Source organism: Gracilinanus agilis, chromosome 2 (genome assembly GCF_016433145.1).
Source record: "Gracilinanus agilis isolate LMUSP501 chromosome 2, AgileGrace, whole genome shotgun sequence".
In the NCBI taxonomy this organism is placed as follows: Eukaryota; Metazoa; Chordata; class Mammalia; order Didelphimorphia; family Didelphidae; genus Gracilinanus; species Gracilinanus agilis.
Window position 1 is genome coordinate 309,408,854 of NC_058131.1, and position 22,022 is coordinate 309,430,875.

Sequence of the window (22,022 nt, forward strand, 5' to 3'; positions counted from 1 at the left end):
TCACCTGACATTTCATTCTTTTGCTCATTATTACCTCTTAGATATCATGGAAGATACCAGCAGTGTTGCAGTATTGGTACCTGGTATTGGTGAACAAGAAGCTGTATTGATTTCTGAAACTGTCATCAGTCCATCATTGGAAATAGGGGATGAACAGAGAAAATATAAAACAGACCCACTTATTGATGTTATCCAGAAATTGAGCAAGATTGTAGAAAGTGAAAAGTCACAAAGATGCCTTTTAATTGGGAAAAAACGCTCCCATCCAAATGCTTCAATGCTCACTCTTGAAACACAGGACCTTTGTGAGATTCCTGCTAAAACAATTGAACTACCTGCTTCTGGCACTAAAAGAACTGAGGAGCTGCAAGGTGATTATTATATCACTGATTATTTTCCACAGAATAATAGAAAGACTATGTGTTACCAGTGCAGTCTTTGTAAGTTCTTATCTTCTTCTTTGTCTGTGTTAAAAGAACATATCAAACAGCATGGCCAGCAGAATGAAGTGATATTAATGTGCTCTGAGTGCCATTTTATATCTAAGAGCCAAGAAGAACTTGAAGCTCACATTGTAAATTACCATGGAAATGATGCCAAAACTCCTATCGAATCCAAAGTTCAGCAGTGCACTGGCCTTTCTAACCCCTCACTTCAGGGAACAATAGAAGGGAATCTCAAAACCGTTTCAGACCTCACTGTGAACTTGGACAGTAACGACATGCAGACAATCCAAGCTGCTTCTGTGGCAGAGATGGGGAGGAGGAAATGGTACACATGTGAGCAGTATGGCATGTACCGGTGCTTGATTTGTAGTTATACTTGTGGTCAGCAGAGAATGTTGAAAACACATGCTTGGAAGCATGCGGGGGAAGTAGATTGTTCCTATCCAATTTTCGAAGAGGAAAATGATACTTTGGGCTTGTCAGACTCCTCAGCTACCACAGCTCAAGGAGTTGAAACAGTAGTTCTTGCTCTAGAAGATGATGAGCTGGGTATTCATAGTGGGCAGTCTGTTCAGGTGCAAATCTGTAGTTCAGAACAACTGTCATGCAGATCTGTTGAACAAAACAGAGAAGTAAATGAAAGCCTAAGACAGTCAACATCCCTTGACCCTAATGGAGAAGAAATGTTGGAGGTGATGTCTGATACTGAAGACGGTCTGATGGCTGATAGCCTACTTTCATCAGCACAGAAAATCATTAACTGCAGCCCAAATAAGAAAGGTCATGTTAATGTAATTGTGGAACGTTTGCCTAGTGCTGAAGAAACGGTGTTACAAAAACCTTTTCTGATGAATACTGACATGGAAGAGGAAAAAAACCTAATCTCCACAAAAACCCAGATTGTTCGTGAAGAATCAGATGAAGTGTATCAAACTGATAAAAGCACTGTTGAAATTGAAGAGGTGATCATAGGCTGGAGCAATCCTGAGAAGAAAGACAATGAGATCATCTCAAATAAAGTTCTTGCTGCTGATGAGAATGCCCCTCCAGGCCGAAGAAGAACAAATTCTGAGTCCCTAAGACTACACTCTTTAGCAGCAGAAGCTCTGGTCACAATGCCTATAAGAGCTGCAGAATTAACTCGAGCCAGTCTTGGGCACTATGGGGATGTAAATCTTTTAGATCCAGATACTGGGCAAAGACAAGTTGAAAATACCATAGCAGCATATTCTAAATTGATGTCTCCACTTAACTCTACAGAAGTGTTAACTAGCTTTAACCAAAGTGACTCTACATTAGTAGAACTTACAGAAGACAAACAAGAATTATCAGAAGTGCCCGTTAAAATGGGTATTAGCATGTCCCTGCTCACTGTAATTGAAAAATTGAGAGAAAGGACAGACCAGAATGCTTCAGATGATGACATTTTGAAAGAATTGCAGGACAATGCTCAGTGTCAGCCCACTGGTGATTCAAGCTTGCCTGGAAACAGCTTGGTAGAATTTATCCCCAATGCTGATCGACCATACCGTTGCCGCTTATGTCACTATACTAGTGGTAACAAGGGCTACATTAAACAGCACTTGCGAGTCCACCGTCAGAGACAGCCTTACCAGTGTCCTATTTGTGAGCATATAGCTGATGACAGCAAGGATCTAGAGAGCCACATGATCAACCACTGTAAAACCAGGATGTATCAATGCAAACAGTGTGAAGAATCTTTTCATTATAAGGTAAAGATTTTTTTTTATAAAGTCATTTCATAAAATCAGAATGTCAGAACTAGAAAGGACCTTAGAACTCAGAGAACCTATCTCCTTAATTTTACTGATAAAGAATGCACCTTTATTATAGAATGCACCCTTTAAAATAAGGGACTTATGTCCAAGGTGACATAACTAATTAGTTGTAGAACTGAGACTAGAACCCAGGATTTCTGACTGCTAGAACAGCATTCCTCTCAAAAGATGCTCTCTTGACAGCTTTTACATGTTAACTTATTTTAATAGAGGCAGATTTTTCTATAATGTCCAAGTGTATGTCATACAGCAAGGATGACAAATAATAAATAGTTTAATGATCAACTAATATAGGGGACATCAGTGGCCATTCAAGAGCCTTGGAACTAGTAATGCATTAAATAATGTTATAGATAACTCAGCAGCAGAACTCAGAGCAAGTCACATAAACTACTCTAATTTTCCCATCCCTAAAATTGTATTCCCCCTCCCCACTAGTTTAATAAAGCAAACATTCATGGAATGCCTACTGTCTACAAGATATTTTACCTAGGTGTGTGAATTCTAAAAACACTTGCAATTTCTCTTGTTAAGCTCAACCTGTTATCATTTCAGGAAGAGAATGAGAAGGGGAGAGCATTTAAAAATCCATTGCATTTTCAGCTAGTATTGAAGTAGAATTATTGTCAGTTTACTAATGAACATAAAAGCTGGTTCCTATGTGATCAAAATTAATTTACTCTGTCTCTTTCTTGAGTTTAATTTACTTGCCCTTCAGAGAGTGGGGGAATATGGTTACTTTAGATCTAGGTTTGAATCTCAAGTGTGATATCATGTCTATGATCTGGGACAGATTCTTTTATGGATTGGAACCAGAACTAGATACTAGGTTATCCCTCTAAAAAATTCAATATGGCTTCCGAAGGAGGTACTTGTAATACAGTCTTTCCCAGCTAGTTTGCCTTGGAGTTTACCTGAAGCCATCAGAGATAAGAAGGTAAATGATGACATTTATATTGAGGACTAGAACAAGGATAAAACTTAAAATATGAAAGAGGTTACTACTTAGATTTTCTTCAAGAAACTTGTGAAGTAATTAGGACCTCTGGGCATGCAACTCTTACAAATAAGCAGATTTGTCCTTCTTAGGACATATCTCTACTTGATTTTTTTGCTTATTCAGATCAGTCATTAGTATCAGTTTTGTTCCACGTTTCATGGGACAGCCTAATAAAAGATTTAAATTGATAGCTGTTTTTAAAAAATTTTAAGAGAGAAAAATCCATCCACTTAAATCTTCCTTGGCTGTCTCTCAAGAGGACATGAAGGCTTTTGCCAGCAGAGTACAAACTCCACCCAGCAGGGAAAAGGTTTCAAGGCTGGGCTGGTGACAAGACTTACATGTCTGTCAGCCTAGGACCAACCAAGCTAACTTTAGAGAGATTCATCACCAGAAGGTTGGCTCTTGGGATGAATATTTCAGCCAGGGCATCTCATTTAAAATATAGAAGAATTGTGATCTGCCTTGATAGAGGAAGGTATTTACACTAGGGATTTCTAAAAATACCAAAGGAAAAAGTTAGGTACTATCATAAATTTCTACTAATTTTCATTGTGAGAAGGTTTTCAGAATGTGCTGATAGGGGAACTAGAGGGATTTCTTCCTTGTGAAAACAAACCAGTGGTTTTATATCTGATTCTACACATGTATGTGTGTATTTATAAAATTCACAATATACATACCTAAAAGTAGTGATAGGGTTCTTTCAAAAGACATTTTTTAAAATAGCTTTTGTCATGGTGGTTTCTCTAGTTATTTTTTCCTTGTGTTCCATTGCTTATGACTGCTATAATAATTTTATTTTATAAGGATATTTGGTTGAAAATAGTTTCTAGACTTTGTTTTTCAAATTGTGTATATGTGAGTGTATTTTTTTAAGTAGTATTTTTCTTTCAACTTTTCAGAGCCAGCTGAGAAACCATGAAAGAGAGCGACATACTGTTCCAGATAATTTGTCAAAAGTAAATTCAAATGAACCAATAGTTTCAAATGAGGCAGCTGAAGGAAAATGTATTCGGGAAGGTACTCTTTTTTTTTTTTTTTTTTTAACGTGTTGCTTATGAAGTTAAATCTTTTTATTGGTATGTGGAGAAAAATGGCTTCGTTATTAGGGAGATTTCTCCAAAAGAAAATATTGAGTCTTTGACCTCTGACAACGAGGAAATCCAAATATGTTCTTACATATAGGTAGATAGTATAAATATGACTTCTAGAACAATCATTGCCTTGGCATAGAGTGTACTTATTCTCAATTTAGATCTCATGCACAAAGCAAATTCATAAAGGTGACTGGTTTCAAAATGCCTTTCCTTATGCATCACATTTAGTACTGTAAATTCAGAGATAGGAAGCCTGAAGTTTTTTCTGCCAGCATGATCCCAAGTAGCCCTGTTGAGAAGATTACATTGCAGATGGTGGTCCCACACCTCAAGCTTTACAGAATCTTCCTGCTGTGCTCTTACTCAAACCATAAACCGTAGTATAACTGCCAGGTTTCATATGTATTGTTTGTAGAAGATCAAGTTAGAAATTTCTAGCTATATTGTAATAGTTACTAATGGGCCGTGTTTTTGCTAATATCCTCTGTTAGAAGTAAAAAACCTAATTAGAATTCCATAAAAAGGCAGGCACCATACCCAAGAACATTAGAATAAACTCTAATAAGCAGGGCTGCTTCTCATCAGATCATTTTAATTGATATACTCTAAATGTCTCTAGCAGCATGGTAGATAAGGCTTATGTGAGATAAAGCATATTAGGGCAAACTCCCTTTTTTAACTTCCTTAGAATTGAAGTTAAAAAAACTACTTCTAACTGAAATGTGCTACAATAATGTTCCATTAAATTATACCCTAGAATGCATAATAGTTGTTTCAAAAACATTTTAGAATCAAATTGTGACACCACTGTAGCACCAAAATCCTCTTGTCAAACAGATGTCATCCCTATAAAACCAACCAAAACAAAGGAGTTTATGATAGTGCATCTGTTTCTGCAATAGATGTCTGAGATAAAACAGTTCTGTTTCTTGTTTATGAAATAGCCCTAAATGCCTCGTCTTGCTTTAATTCATCATGTTTGCACATCCTCTTTCAAGTAAACATTATGCCATTGGATATGATTGGGCTCTAAATGCCTAATGAAAGAATAAAGTAGACTGCTACACTACTGCACCGCCTGTTGTCAAAACTAAACTCAGAGTGCAGTGGTTTCCAAAACTGTATTGAAAAGGTAAAACACAAATGCAAGCTCAATTCCTAATTAATTGTTTCTAGACTTTTACTTTGTTATTTTAAAAGCTGCCATGTCCCATTTCTCTCTATCTTCCTTATTGAACATGCTGCTATATTTTGTTTTTCCTTACTCAGCTACTTCAATTTGCTTTTTCTAAACTTGTTTGGTTTCTAGTTCCTGAATTGATAAACATTCTCACACAAGCATATATGTCTTTTTTGTTAGATAAATAAAAATTTCCTTGAATTTTTATCACACTTAGGAAGGAAATTATAAGTATATTTTTCTGTAAGTGAACTTTCTGCCTGATATGACAAGATAAATATAATTGGTAACTCTTACCCAAAGAGACAGAGACCTGCAGGTAGCAGCAAATATTGCCCTATACTTATGTGCTTAAGTAATTTTATTGTAGCCACATAAGTAAAAGAAGTTTGGGGGTTTTTGTAAATGTAGTTTATTTTTGTTTTAAGAACAAATATTGGGCAGAAATTATTTTTCTAAAAATATTCTGGACATTGTACTATTGGGAAAGCACTTAACCTGTTATGCCCTGGTCAGTTCTACAACTCTTAAGTTGATGAAAAGGTAACAGCCTGTATTAGTAGAGTTAGTTTCCTCATCTGGCATTTGCCTGTTATTAATAAAGTCCAGGGTCCAGCCTCTATCCTTATATTCTGGATTTTATCCAACCAGCACAAATGTGCACCATACTCTCATTCTAAGAGTGGAGGAACTTGTGGTAGAAGAACAGGAAAAGGACAAGATTCATTCAGGTATTTTCATTGAAAATAATTATTTGAAATGGCATAGGATCTCTTATTCTTTGCTATGTTAACTTTCCCCTCCCCCCTTCTATAGTGTCATTGTCATAGCTCTACAGCATTTTTTACAGGGAGATCATCAGAGAGTCACATTTTTTCCTCTTTATTGCATGTGGAACAGTGCCATTCTTAAATGTGTCTAAGTTTTTAACCTACCAATTAAGAGTATATCTAAATAGACTATAATTATGATTAGTGTGTATATTAATGTTATAGAACTTTATCAGGACATTCTGTTCAGCATGGTAGTAATTATTAGTAAAAGAAAACTTCAGATTTTGAAAGCTTAATTTTAACTTGTATTTTGTTGCTTTGAAATTTCAGCGTGGGTTTTCTTTTGTTATTTTATTTTTATAAATCATGCAGCCATCTTTTCCCTAAGCCTTTTTCCTTCTAAATGTTGCACAAGAGTGTAACCTTCTCTACTTTGCCTTATCACTGTGCTCCAGTATTCAAATTGTTTCTGGAATGGAAATAGTCACTCAGTCTTTTGTACAGTCTATCTCTATGTTGTAATTGCCAACAAAAGTGTTAATTGTGTTGGGAAAGCTATATGCTATGTGCAGGGCACTAAAATGAGACCAAGCTATTCAGCTGGACCCCTAACCTGCTTTCTTTTGGTAAAGACCCTTTATTGCCACAGGCTAAAACTTCATTTTAAGTAGCTAGGCACTGAGCTGCCTATCTAGTGTATGAGTTTTGTTCATAATACATTTTTCTTGATATGCTTACTAAACTTCAGAGGGCTGTACATTTTCATTAAATATGATTTTTGCCAATGCTTTCTGTTAGATTTATAAAACTCAATAATATTTTGTCATTTTTATGAAGCTTTTTATATCCATTAGTCAATAAAGATACAGAATCAAATTTTGGAATAAATTAAGAAGATGTACTCTGTACAAAGAAAATCCACAGAGTTTATATACCTATATACATAATTCCATAGAACAGATAGAGGCCTTTTAAGCCTTCTACACAGAATTTATCATAAATCATTTGGGCTGCCAGACTTCATGATAACTATAAGTCTTGGATTTTAGTTTATGTAAGCCAGACATTTGCTTCATGCTCTCACTTTGAGTTCTTAATAGTAGTGTTTTTCTGTAAAACTTTACCTGGTGCCCCATGGTTATTATGACAGATTGAGTTAAGCATGTAAGCATAGAGGTCCAACACTGTTGAGGTTCAGAAAATCATTTTTTAGCCTTTGTTCACCAATGGTTTAAGTACAAGAGATAGATAACCTGACTTTGGGTTTTGTTTGACTATTCATTCTAAAAGTTGAATCTAAGAAATATTGAGTTAAACATTAATAATGGAAGTTATGAATTTCCATTTAGTAAACTTAGGAGATAGCAGGACATAGTAGGAAAAGAGTTAGCTTTAGAATCAGTAAGACTTAGATTCAAAACTGCTTTTGGTATCTACTAGTTATGTGACTATCAGCAAGTAAGTCCCTTAGTCTCTCAAACACTACCAGGCAACTCTCTAAGATAGTACATCATAGGCAAGTTTCGTACCTGATTGGTGGAGGAGGTTGCCACACCAGGGATTTCCTACATTGTTAAAATCATGGACTCAAGTCAGTCAGTCAACAAATATTTATTAGATACTATGTTCTTAGCACTATGCTAAGTACCATGTATATACAGAAAGGTAAAAACCTGATCTCTGCTTTCAAAGAGCTCACAGTCTACTGGGGGAGACTGGACATTCAATTTATATTTAGGGTAAGTGAAAGAAGGCACTGGGGAAGACTAGGAAAAGCTTCCTGCAAAAGGTTAGATTTGAGCTAAATCTTAAAGAAAACCTAGGAAACCAGAAGGTATCAATATCGATGAAGAGGAGTCCTGAACTGTCAATGCAAAGACAGGAAGATGAGATTTAGTGCTATGCTCAAGGAACTAAGAATAGGCCAGTGTAGCTGGTTCATAGAAAGCAGGGAGGAGGGTGATATGTAAGAAGGCCAGAAGGGTAGAAAGGAGCTGAGTCATAAAGGATTTTAAATGGTAAATACGGTGACATAATCACACTCACACTTTAGGAAACTCACTTTGGCAGCTTAGTAGAGAATAGAATGGATTGAGAGGAGACTTGAAACAGAAAGAACAATTGGAAAGCAATTCAGGAGTCCAAGCTTGAGATAATGAAGCCCTGTACTAAATTAAAGGCAGTGATTTATTGAACAGAAGTGGGCATGCATGAGAGATATAATGAAAGTTGAAACTGCAAGACTTAACAATGAATCGAATGTGTGGGGTGGAGGAAGAGTTATGGATGACATCAAAGTTTCAAGTTTGAGTGACTAGGAAAATAATGGTACTCTTGACACAAGTAGGAAAATTGGAAAGAAAGTAGGATTTGAAAGAAAAGATAATTCTGTTTTGGACATTCTGAATTTTAAATGCCTATGGGACATCCAATTCAAGATGTTCAAAAGGTAGTTGATAGGAGACTGGAACTCAGAGGAGAAGTTAGGGTTGGATCTGGGAAACATCTGCAAAGAGATGATAATTGAACCCATGGGAACTGATGAGATCACCAAGCAAGATTCAGAGGGAGAAGAAGAGAAAAAATTTATACTATCATTAGAAATCAAATTTTGTTGTTGTTGTTTTTAAAGAAAGCATGCTAATAAATGTCTGAAATACTCTATCTAGGTAATAGATCTTCAATCCAGAGACTATATAAATGTGATGTGTGTGATTATACAAGTACAACCTATGTTGGTGTCCGGAATCACAGACGAATACATAGCTCTGATAAGCCATACAGGTAAGTGTGAATGATCTTAGAATTTTAGTGTGCATGGTATATTTTATGTAACAACAGTAAAAAACAATCAGTTATAGAAACAAGCAGAAATTCACAAGTTCATACTCATGCTATTGTGAATTTTATATTTTTAATCATAAGCCTCCTGTGACTTTTTTCCCCTTTACATTAAAGATCTCAAACCTATTGGGAAAATAACAACCAATAAACCCCCAAAAGATGTTTTCAGTCTTACTTGGAGAATATAAACTTTAAACTTAGGTCTTAAAGCAGTATGTATTTTGCATAACTGAATCCCAATTCATCTTGTTTGCTGGGCTCATATATACAGTAGTTACATAGTATGCGTTTAATAAATGATTGATTGATTCTTGGGAAAGAGGGTTTCCTCATTATCTATGTGACCCTGAATTTTTCATATGTGCCCCTTTCTTAGAGTAAGAAAAAAATTGTACTATGACTAAGGAAGAAAGCATGAATTCAAATATTAAAGGGAAAAAAATACTAATTAGGATCCCAGCTATAAAGGAGTTAGAGTTACCTTTTTGTTGATTCACTATCCTGATCCATAACATTACTATTTATGATTTCTCTGGCTTTTGTTTATATGAACCACTTTGAGCAGTTTTTCATCTAATTGAAGTTGTATCCTCACTATATGAATCGGAATCAGAACACCTCTCTCCCTCCTGCTAAAAGTTTTAATCTCTGGATGTCCTGGTTAGAATCATTGCTCATATCCTTCAGAGTTTAGGGGTTTTGCCTTGAATTGAAAACAAAAGTAGAACTCTACGCAGTATAAAATGGCAACTGTTTAGTATGAGAGAAATGTCATTCTTTGGGTTTGGGAGGCCATTTTATTAAAAAGTGCAGTGTAGAATTTTTTTATGTTCTGTAAGTTGCACACAATTTTTCATTTTCATGGGGAATATAAATGCTTCCCTGAGCAGGATCTCAGAGCAATCTGCCAGAGGGAAAATATAGTTTTCAGGCATTTTACTTCTTTTAATTTTTGGAATTTTAATAGACTGAAAAAAACTTTTCTTTTTCATTTATTTTCCTTCAAGCCAAGGTCATTGACATACCATGTCAGCTTTCCAAAAGTAGCATTCTCCATTATCTGTGCCAATCCCTCCCATTGTCTAATCAGCCAATATCATAAAGTTCTCAAATGCAACTATTTTTATCTTCCTTATCTTCATACTAAATAATACTAGTTCTTTTCCTACTGTTCACATAGATCTTATTTTCCCAACTTTTTAATCAGTGTCATTTGCAGAGCCCAAAACTAGACACAGCTTACAGGATAATTTATCAGTTTCCAAAGTAGCAAAACTTAAAAAATGAATAAGAAATGGCTTCCTCTTTAGCCTTCTGTTGATTTCAGGGTTTTGATTATACTCTTAAAGAGGTCTCAGACTGATAGAAAACTTTTGGGTTTATTGAGTCCAAGGTGTGGTATCCTCAGAACTAGCCTTTCACCCTGGAGCCTAGAAGTATGTGGCCCCAGTTTGTTGTTTTCTAAAACTGGCTTTGTGCTTTTAGTTTGGGTGTGGTTTTTTGTTTGTTTGTTTGTTTGTTTGTTTTTTTATCAGGAGTAGGAGGTGAATTGGTTTTTTATTTATTTATTGGTTTCAGCTAATACAGTCTGATATCAACACATTAGTCTTAGAATAAAAATATAATTTGTAGACTACATCAGGAGACCAGCTTTTAGGCACTTAGGTTGCTTGCATAGTGCTTTTTTTTTTTTTCAGTGAAATATATTTTGCCAGAACAAGTACGTGGTCTGAAATGCCATCTAAGGCTTCAACTTCAAAATCACCACATTGAATTACTTATGAAATAGGACTAGTACCTAAAGTTAAAAAGTTCTGGCAGTGCTATTTCAAGTGCTGTACCTTTTTAATGGAGGTTTTGTGGAAAAGCAGGCAGAAGGTAAAGGGAAATCAATCAATAAAATATTTATTAAGCACCTGATCTATCCCAGACTCTGTATTTGGCATTACAGATACATATACAAAAAAGGAAATAATCCTTATTCACAGTGACCTTACAGAGTGTTGAGACTTGTTGTCACTTAATGTGGAATTGGAAATAACATGATAGGCATGGACTTGGTTGTACTAGTACAATGTTAGAGTGGCACACATACCATGCAGAGTGACACTCAAAGAGCTGCCCCAGTACCCCTCTGCCCTGCACCCCAAGACATTTTTGCATGCTCCACCCCTCTGTCCAGCTGCCCTAAGCAAGCACTTCTCTTGGGTAATTGGAGGGGGTGGGTTTTCAAATTCAACAGCTTGAATTTGCCCTCTGGGCACACCGTTCCAGTAGATCCTATTGTCTTCCTTTTATTCTCTCTTGGACCCATACTTTTCTCCTCATAGATAGATTTCCTTTCAATTTGATATTTTTACTAAAGGTAAATTGTCCTAGGGGTTAAAAGAGGGAATACTGAATGGATTTAGGACAGATTTACATGTAATACTTTTCATCTACTGGTTTATCAGTTTTTGTCTAAGAATTAAAAGCCATTTTGATAAATGATTAATTTTATTCATTTGTATCTACACTTGAAGTTTAAGAGCTTTCATATCTTAAGGTGCAGTGTGCCTTCAAAATTGCCTATTTCTCTAAAAGGTATGATTCTAGGAGTTTTACTCATTAATTCCAACATTTATCTCTTGTTTCTATTGCCCTTGAAGAAATTAAGGAACTTCTGTGTATTAAAGAATGTTTATTGTAAAAATCAGCCCTATTCACAGAGATAAGTCATTTCCTATTGAGGAGGGTTAGTGGAAAGTGTTGACATTAAAGCCAAAAGATAAAAAGCTTTATCTTCCCAAGTTGTTTACAGTGGACCATAATAGATATTAGGTGAACTTCCTATCCCACAATTATCTCCTTTGACTTGCTTATAGAAGAGGAATATATGAGAAAAAATTAATTTAGACTCTACATTTAAAATCTTTTAAAGTGTAATTGGTTTCATCAGACTAATGTAAAATTTCTAAGTTAAAAAAAAAATTAAGGACCTGAAACACAGAATATATAGATCTTGCAGATAATCACTTTGGTTGGAATTTAAATCTAATTCCAAAGCCTTATAAACTTCTTAGAGGCTAGGACTTTCCTTTTCCTCGCATTTGTATCTCTAGCACACAGGAAGCACTTTATACATATGCAATCTATATCCATCTATCAGAACCCAGGTTTTGTACTGACATGGCTGTGTGGCACAGAGTGATGAGTGGATTGTCAGTGTAACTCCTGTAAAAGGCACATTGGACCTCCTGTATTGGGAGCAATAAAGTTTTTGGTGGGTATTAAATAAAGAAGCTGAGTGCCAAAAGAGATATAAGAAATTTGTAATCTGGTTGAGGAACAAATAAATTCAAACTGAACTTGAAAAGACAAGAGATGGAGAAATAAGGAAATTAAGATTTTGGACATAAAGGTTAAGCTCAGTGTTTCAGTTTTACCATTTCAAATAAAATTGATAACCAAATTTAAACATAAAATGGAATTAAAATTGGCTTTTAAGGTTTCTGTTGGTTTTTATTTTTTTTCTCTCTTTATACTATTTGCATCTCACAAGGAATTAGGCATGTTATGTGTGTACATACATACACACAGTACAGAAATTTTAGATTTTTGTCATGGTCTCACTTCCCAAACAAAAATATATAGCCCAATATTATAATTGTATTTTCAAAATATTGTGTTAATAATATGAATGTAGTATTGCCACAGTAGATTTCTTAAAGTATGAATATTGTTAGAGATTTCAAAGACTCATAGATTTAGAGGCAGAAAGGGACCTTTGGGTGATCATCTTGTTGAACCTGGCAACTAGATGGTATGCCAGGCTTGAAGTCAGGAAATCTCATCTTCTTGAATTTAAATATGGCTTCAGATATAGCTGTGTGATCCTGGATAAGTCACCTAACCCTTTTTGCCTCGGTTTCCTCATCTAAAAAATGAATTGGAGAAGGAAATGGCCAACCACTCAAGTTTCTTTGCCAAGGAAACCCAAATGGGTTATGACATGACTGAAATTACTGAAAAACAACTTCTCCAACCTTTTTATCTTATTCATGTAAGGATTAAATTTAGGGTTTTTTTACTTTTTTGAGAGTTATAAAGTAACATTGTGGTTGCTGATTTTAAAATATTATAGCTTAAGTCAAAATGACTTTTAGGAGCTTTTACTTACAAAAGGTGGAAAGAGTGAAAGTATAAAATGTAGATTAAAGAGACAGATTCCTAACAAGCCTACCAGCCCTTCTCTGGTGAAGTCTGGCTCAGCCCCCCACAGGGGCTTCCCCAAGTCCGATCTCCATGTGGATTTCCTGGTAATCCTCAGCCAGAAGTCCTGGTGTTGTCTTCAACCAGAATTCTACCAGTGCAACCTCCAAAGCCAAGGCAGGAATCTCAGCCACTTTCCCAGCAAGCCAACACAGAATCCAGGGGGAAAGTCGTTCCCCCCTCCCAAAGCCAAAGCAGGAATCTCAGCCAATCCCTTCAAACACCAGGAAAGAAATCCTATCCCAGACTATGTTGGTCTCTTTGTATACCCCTTTTTTTTCACATCACTTCCTGTTTCTCCTCTTTACAGAAACTAATTGCATTCTTTCTATTTGCCTAGCACTGCCCAAGGCAGGGGAAGGGGTGGTGGTGACAGTGGCCTTTGGAGGTGTGAGCTTACTCTAGTAAGTGACTTGTGAACTCTTACTTAGTGTTAAGTAGGGGTACTTTAAGTTCTTGATTTGATTAGCTAAAAATAGACAAGGGGGGGAAGAGGTAGTCCTGTCTTCACACTATAGGAAAAGGCCCTCAGAGGCTAAATGATTTGTTCAAAGTCTTGCAGATTTTAAGAGCCCTGATTTGAACTCAGGTCCTCTCAGTGGAAATCCATTACTCTTTCTACTGTAAGTCTGCCTCAAGGTAGATGAATGAATGAATGAATATGTTACAAGGAAAGAGTATTATGTCATAAGAAATGGTATTTTAAATTAGTAACTTGTACTTTTCTTTATAAAAATGTGTTGTGGTTTCTAAAAAAATAGTCTTCTTTCTTTAGTGTTTTACTCAAACTTAAAAGCAAAGCAAATTACTCCATTTTTAGATAAGGCTTAAACTAACAGAAGGTAAATGGTTAGCTTCCTTCTCCAGTTTAAAAGGCAGCTCCTGGGTGTTTCTGGCATCCTCTCTACAGCCAATGGATTTGCGGCCTTGCAGAAGAGTGGTTTAGAGAGACAGAGACAGACAGAGCTTTTGCAAATGAGTGGGCATTATTAAATGTACTTAAGAGAATATATTTGTATTACATATTGGTTCTATACTTGTTCTAAATATAACAATTTGTTTTGAAAAATGTTTCCTTAACCTGTAACTCCTCTAAGAATATAATCCACAGTCACAAAATGGCATGTTAGAAGGAATGTTAGAGATAGATCATCAAAAGCCCTACTCCTTCAGTTTACTTAGAAAGAAAGTGAAACCCAAAGAGAGATTGTGATTTCCCCTAAGGTCACACAGAGAATTATTAAGAGAAGTGAGGCTAGAATCTAAGTCTCTTGATGGAGCTGTTTATACCATATTGCCATAGAACCAGTCTGTGGTGTGAGGACCTAGGCCTGTAAGCTTTCCAACTTCACTATATCATTGTGCTGTCTAGCTTTTATAAGTATGTTGTTCTGCATGGAACAGAACTTCTCAGAAAGGAACAGAAGAGTATCAATATCTGGTAATTCATACTATACTTGATTTAATATTTTCCTGCTGCTGTCACCATTTGGTCTCTAGGAGCATGTTGACTCTCTCCTCTCAAGCCTGCTTTTCTCTGTGCTCTAAAATAAAAGTTCATCTGGAATAGGCATTTTATAAATAACATTGGCTAAATAAATAAATAAATTGGATTCTGAGCCTTGAGTAAAAATTTCTGAAAAGCCTTTCACCTTGTAATTATAAAATAGTTTTGGTAGTAAGAGGCATCTTACAACGTACCTTTTATTTTAGTTGAACGGCATATACTGCTATGTTCTTATCATAGTGAAATAAAGTGTGCTTCATACAACATATTGACTTGCGGATTTATTGACTAGCATGTGTAACTATACAGTATTGTATCTCAATGTGAAATTACCTGTAACTAACAGAAATAAAAGATTGTCCCAAGTTGATAAGCCAAGGTTTGGATGGCCAAGAACTGGGAATTTTATTTTATATATTTACTTATTATTAAAGCTTATGAAAACTGTAGCAATCCAGGTATACATTAATCTTCATATTATTTTAAGAGTGCTCAGAAAATGACTCTTGTATTGCTTGTGAGTGATTTCTGTAACCTTGAGTTGAATTAAACCTCAACCTTGCCAAATTCCTAGCCCTTTCCTAAGGCTACACTTTGGAAGACTGGTCAGTTATCTCAGTCTCCTTGCCTTACCTTCAACAATCAATCAGCATTTGTATCAAGACCTTAGGCCTCATGGATTCCTGATCTAGATGTTTGCTCTACCTGTGATTTCAGGTTCCAACAGTTTGTATCTCCATGATGATTACATATGTATCAGACCACTTGGCTTTCCTCTTCCCCCTTCCCCCCATATACGGTTGTAACCCCAATAAAAGTAGCTACATGGCAGTTGAAGAGGGAGCTCTGAACATGGAAGCTCTGAACCACCAGAGCTTCCTCGCTGTCTCTCTACCTTATGCCAAAACTTTCTATGTCTTTGTGTCTTTATTCTCGCCTTATGTTCTCTTTCCACTAGTTTTTAACCCGCTACCCATTTTCATTCAGTCCTTGGTTCCCCCTTCTAAGTGTCCAAGCCACTAGGAATCTTCGTGGAGCTGCTGGACGGCTTCAAAAACTTAAGGTGACTAGTTCTAACTAATTTTAGGATAATATTTCTCAGATACTAGAAACATTTAGCTTTGGACCTAAATGTATCTATTACTGGATGTTATTTCAGAATATATTATTTTACCTATATAGAACCATGCCATCTTATATTTTAGCCTGCTATTTTAAATTCTGAAAAGAACACAATTTCTGTTCCCTTCCTCATTTTCTTGTTTGGCATACACATCTCTGCATCAGTACCAGAGTTTGTATTGGTACTGAGAGCTTAGTACCACTTGGTAAACAAATTAGTTGGCATTAAGTACTGAACAGAAATATATTATTAAAGTTGCTCTCTCAAATATTCAGTAGCAAATTCAAAGTTTATTGATTTATGAAACACTAAAGAAAGAATGGATAAATTTTATTTTTAAAGCTTTAGAGTAGCAATTCTCAGGACCACTGGGGGTCTCCAAGACCCTTTCAGGGAGTCCACAAGTGTAAAACCACTTTCATAATACTGAGACATTATTTACTTACTAAAATATGCCTCCCCTTTCCAACTAGATAGCTATATAAGGCTAGATTCACACACTTCAACAAAAACATGGAAGAAGCAGATAAGTCATATATTAAGAAATTTACATAAAAATGGAAAGCAATACCACTCTTCTCACTAAAATTTTTTGTGTTTTTAATATTTTAAAAACTTATGTTGGGATGGGAGAGATTAGGTTTAGATCAACATCTCACACCCTATACCAAGATAAATTCAGAATGGGTGAATGACTTGAATATAAAGAGGGAAACTATAAATAAGTTAAGTGAACATAGAATAGTTTACTTGTCAGATCTCTGGGAAAGGAAAGATTTTTAAAACCAAGCAAGAGTTAGAGAAAATTACAAAATGTAAATTAAATGGTTTTGATTATATCAAACTAAAAAGCTTTTGTACAAACGAAAACAATGTAGCCAAAATCAGAAGGGAAACAACAAATTGGGAAAAAATCTTTATAACAAAAACTCTGACGGGTCTAATTACTCAAATATACAAGGAGTTAAACCAATTGTATAAAAAATCAAGCCATTCCCCAATTGATAAATGGGCAAGAGACATGAATAGGCAATTTTCAGGTAAAGAAATCAAAAGTATCAATAAGCACATGAGAAAGTGTTCTAAATCTCTAATAATTAGAGAAATGCAAATCAAAACAACTCTAAGGTATCACCTCACACCTAGCAGATTGGCTAAAATGAAAGAAGGGGAGAGTAATAAATGCTGGAGAGGATGTGGCAAAATTGGGACATTAATACATTGCTGGTGGAGTTGTGAACTGATCCAACCATTCTGGCTGGCAATTTGGAGCTATGCTCAGAGGGTTATAAAAGAATGCCTGCCCTTTGATCCAGCCATACCATTGTTGGGTTTGTACCCCAAAGAGATCATAAATAAACAGATTTGTACGAAAATATTTATAGCCATGCTTTTTATGGTGGCAAAAAATAACCGGAAAATGAGGGTATGTCCTTCAATTGGGGAATGGCTGAACAAACTGTGGTATATGCTGGTGATGGAATACTATTGTGCACAAAGGAATAATAAACTGGAGGAATTCCATGTGAACTGGAATGACCTCCAGGAACTGATGCAGAGTGAAAGGAGCAGAGCCAGAAGAACATTGTACACAGAGACCAATACACTGTGGTAAAATAGAATATAATGGACTTCTGTACTAGCAACAATGCAATTACCCAGGAAAATTCTGAGGGATTTATGGAAAAGAATGCTACCCACATTCAGAGGAAGAACTATAGGAGTGGAAACAGAAGAAAAACAACTGCTTGAACACATGGGTTGAGGCGGACATGATTAGGGATGTAGACTCGAAACGACCACATCAATGCAACTATCAACAATTTGGAAATAGGTCTTGATCAATGACACATGTTAAAACCAGTGGAAATGCTCATCAGCTATTGGGGGGGGGGGGTCAGGGGATGAAGGGGAAAGTAAGAGCATGAATTATGTAACCATGTTAACTTTTCTAAAAAATAAATATTAATGTTTTAAAAAAAACTTATTTTGAGGATAGCTGGGTGGCTCAGTGGATTAAGAGCGAGGCCTAGAGAGGGGAGGCCCTAGGTTTAAATCTGAGCCTCAGACACTTCCTAACTGTGTGACCCTGGGCAAGTCACTTGACCCCCCCATTGCCTAGTCCTTACCACTCTTCCACCTTGGAGCCAATACACGGTAATGACTCCAAGAGGAAAGGTAAGGGGTTTTTTTGTTGTTTTTTTAATCTTATGTTAACATGTAATGGGTTTTTTTAAATTAACATTTAAATTTTTTTATCCATTTTATTTTGCATTATAGTAAATGTGGATAGCTACTACCTCATGAACCAAAGCTTTTTGAATTCCTCCATAATTTTTAACACTATAAGGAGGTCCTGAGACCAAAACATTTGGAAACTGCTACTTTAGAGTATTAGATTGTTAAATGTCAAATTTTATGAAATGAAAATTTTCAAAACTTCTTGTTTTAGTTGTACTTGGCTATTTTAAGTCTAGTGAAATCTTCTCTAAGGAGCTTTTCTTTCCTTATTTTTTGCTTATACTGAGAAGAATATTCTCATTGGTGATTCAGTTCAAATTCTGAATAAGTAACTTTTTAGAAATGTTAAGCTAGTAATGTTTAACTAGTAATAAGAAATTTTTACTTGATTTTTCAGAGTTATGCCTATGTCTAATTTCAAGAGACCCTCTCAGTCAGAGATGGGGAAGGTTTTCCAGTTAAAGTGCCCAAAGGGCAAAGTCAGATTGTCTGTGAGCCCCTGCATTACCCAAGAGAGAAAGTGCTTGCTTTGGGTGGCTGGACAGAGGGGCAGGGCATACAGAGAATGTCCTTGGGCCCTGGAAAGAGGAGGAACAGAACCTGAGTGCCAGCTCTGCATACATGCCAATAATTAGCCAATGCTGCTCAAAGTTCTATATTATTTCTCTAAATTGCACTGAAAATGCATTTTGGTTTTTCTCCAACCTGTCTTTCAGATGTTCTCTATGTGGATATGTATGTAGCCATCCTCCATCTTTGAAATCCCATATGTGGAAACATGCAAGTGACCAAAATTATAACTATGAACAAGTGAATAAGGCCATCAATGATGCAATTTCACAAAGTGGCAGGTATGTGATCCTAACTATCCTATACTCTTCCCATTCTTTACATATCTTTGAATTGGAAGATTATTCCCAGCCAATTATTTTAAATTCAAACTTTTATGTATTTCTTTTGTTTTTTAGGGTTCAAGGACAATCTCTTGGAAAATTTTTATCAGAAAGCACTGATGAGAAAGCTAATTCTATTGTGGGGATTTCAGAGAATTTGGTATCATTTTCAGAAACTATTAGCCAGGCTCCCAGTGAAGTTATAGGCCCCAGTGAGAATAAAAAACTTAGCTCAGCTAAGAATAATACTTCACAAAATTCAGAAAAGCACCCCAAACAGGCCCTTCCCAATATGGAATACTGTGTTTTACTCTTCTGTTGTTGTATTTGTGGTTTTGAATCTACTAGCAAAGAAAACCTCTTAGATCACATGAAAGAGCACGAAGGTGAAATTATAAACATCATTCTAAATAAGGACCACAATGCAACTCTAAGCACAAATTAGTTGGAATAATCTTTCTAGCATCAGCTCTACCTTTATTAATATCCACTGAGGTACTAGAAAAAGAAGAACTTACTTGTGTGATATTTGTATAAATGGCAAGTGTGACTTTGGTGAACTGAATCCACCTAATGCAGTAAGAAAAGGAATTCTAAATGGGCAATACTTAATAAAGAATAAATACTCCTAGTTAGTGAATGCAAATGGGGAAAAAAAAAAACAAAAGAAATTTGTATTGACCCTGTATTCCTCCATCTTGTGCCAAATGTTTGCATTTCCAAATGCCTATTATAGACCTGAACAAAGGAGTTAATATAAAGTGTTTTCAGGAACTACTGTAATAAATAAAAATACCTCCTTTATTTTAGGTAAAGGTCATTTGTTCTCCTTTCTAACTGGTGGTATAACAGCTCTTGGGGGTAGAGAATTTTACCTAAGAAACTAGGTCTGTTAAGTGTTAACTAACAGAGAGGACAAGATCAGAAGGGATGTACGGAACAAGTAGACTTTGGGACAAGAGAATGTTTTTAGAGTCTCATTGACTATCTTTGCAGTATGTTTTTGCAATCCCATGCGAAACTAAAAAGAATCAGTCATCCAGTGAAGTTTGGCATAAATGAGACTTTACATACAAACCCAGCCACCTCTACATTCAAGTGTGGTGTTCAAGTAGATGTTTTAAAAGTGTCTTTTCATCTACTTGTATGGGATCATTTTGGAGAAGGATAAGGGAGAAATAATCAAGAAATAACAAAAAAAAAATTTTTTTTTTAATCTAATTTCATGGAAGTGGTAACTATAAAAGTATGGTATTCATGTTGCCACTAAAAAAGCTGCCTCTGAGTGATATTCAGAGCACTGTAGTTTCCCAAATAAAATGAAGACCACTGAACTCTATCTCCCATGTAAAAGCAAGAGTGCTATCATATAGAAGCTCACCAAAACTATGAAGTTTCCTTTGTTGATTGCTAAACCAGTTTGCTGACAGGTATCACCATCCTTCATTGAGTGAGAAAGTGCATGATAGTTTCTCCTTGAAAAATGGTTTCTTTTAAATCATTTCAGAACATAGAGGAAGAAATTTGATGGCACTTAAAATGAGGGCTTCTGTTGTGGACTTTTTTTATTTTTAGAGTTTATAAATCTGATGTTTTGATATTTACCTACAAAAATGAGATAATAAGCATAAGTGCTGTATCCTAAAAAATCCGGGTCGCCTATAAAAAAGTTTAATAAACAGGGTTTAATAGTATTGAAGGCTATGTCTTACCTAAGAAAAATCTAGAAAATTTTAGTGTTCTATGAAAAGGTGAAGTGAAGGACAGATTTTTTAAAAAAGGAAGTTGCCTCAAAACCTGCTGTTACATAGGTGCAATTCTCCTCTCTAGTTTTTCACAAATTATAAGTTTTGTGTAAGAAACTTTATTATAACATTTCAAAGAATGATAGCAAGAACATTGTTTCTTTTGTATTTATTATCACGTATTTATGCATAATTTCTGTTAACAGAAATAAGCTGTAACTATAGATCTGAAAGGTTGGTGTACACCCAGTGCACCCATGTTTATGGTGCTATTTCTGCATTTGTTTTCTAATATCCTCCTGATCAAAGATTGTGACACTTAGCCACTTAGAGTTTGTCTGGGAAGTTGTATATACACTTCTTACTTGAGGAAGCAGAATAAGCTCCAAAGGTTTCCTTATGGAATACTTTGAGTTATAGCACTGTCTGATTTGTGTTTCTCCCATTATAATTTGATGACAATTTAGGTTACACATGTATAAGTGTGTTAAATAAAATTAAGATTTTGAAGCAATGTCATATAGCTCATTAATTAAAAATGCCTTTTACCCTTTTATTAAATTTAAGTCCACTTATAAGATTATTTTAAAAGAAATTTCAAAACATTTGTTTGTAATAAATATATCACTGAACCCAAAGTATATGAAATAGTAGAGAATTTTATAATTTCAAGGTCTCATCTTTTCAGAATCAAAATGCAACATAAATTTTGAATCAGAGTCAAATATTTTAAATAGTACCATTGTCATTGCAATGGTAAACATTGATATTGTGGGCCAGATTTTCATTTCTTGTCATTTCTGTAAAGTAAGAAGATATGTAGGTTGGTGTTTCAGGTGTTGAAAGCAGTTATGCCGAAAACAGACAACTTTAAGGAGTTCCTATGTTAAATGTGCAACATGGAAATTCATTTTAATGGTTCCTATTTTGTATAATTATTTCAGGGGGAAACATAATCTCTGTATCTCTCCATGTGTATATATGTTTCTATCATTTTAAATTGCCTGTTTTTGATACCCTCAAACCAATTCCATTGATTGCTCCCTTACATTTTCTATATGGGATCATGAACTATAAAATTATCACAGGTAATGGAAAGGAAGTAAGACCACAAAATAGT

General features: G+C 35.4%; 1 protein-coding gene across 1 annotated transcript; it reads left to right on the forward strand.

The window, feature by feature from the left end:
• Positions 1-46: 46 nt before the first annotated feature.
• ZNF507 (zinc finger protein 507) lies at positions 47-20,343 on the forward strand. The gene is made up of 5 exons (XM_044661441.1): positions 47-2,179; positions 4,151-4,268; positions 8,968-9,082; positions 18,981-19,115; positions 19,233-20,343. Exons 1-5 carry the CDS (start codon positions 47-49, stop codon positions 19,600-19,602), a joined length of 2,871 nt encoding a protein of 956 aa, XP_044517376.1. The 3' UTR covers positions 19,603-20,343.
• The last annotated feature ends 1,679 nt before the right edge of the window (positions 20,344-22,022 follow it).

Bases quoted from the DNA above. Each gene is read 5' to 3' on its own strand.
- ZNF507 (XM_044661441.1), top strand. From the start codon at position 47: ATGGAAGATACCAGCAGTGTTGCAGTATTGGTACCTGGTATTGGTGAA. The intron at 2,180-4,150 runs GTAAAGATTTTT...TCAACTTTTCAG, and splicing joins AAGAATCTTTTCATTATAAG to AGCCAGCTGAGAAACCATGA. The intron at 4,269-8,967 runs GTACTCTTTTTT...TACTCTATCTAG, and splicing joins AGGAAAATGTATTCGGGAAG to GTAATAGATCTTCAATCCAG.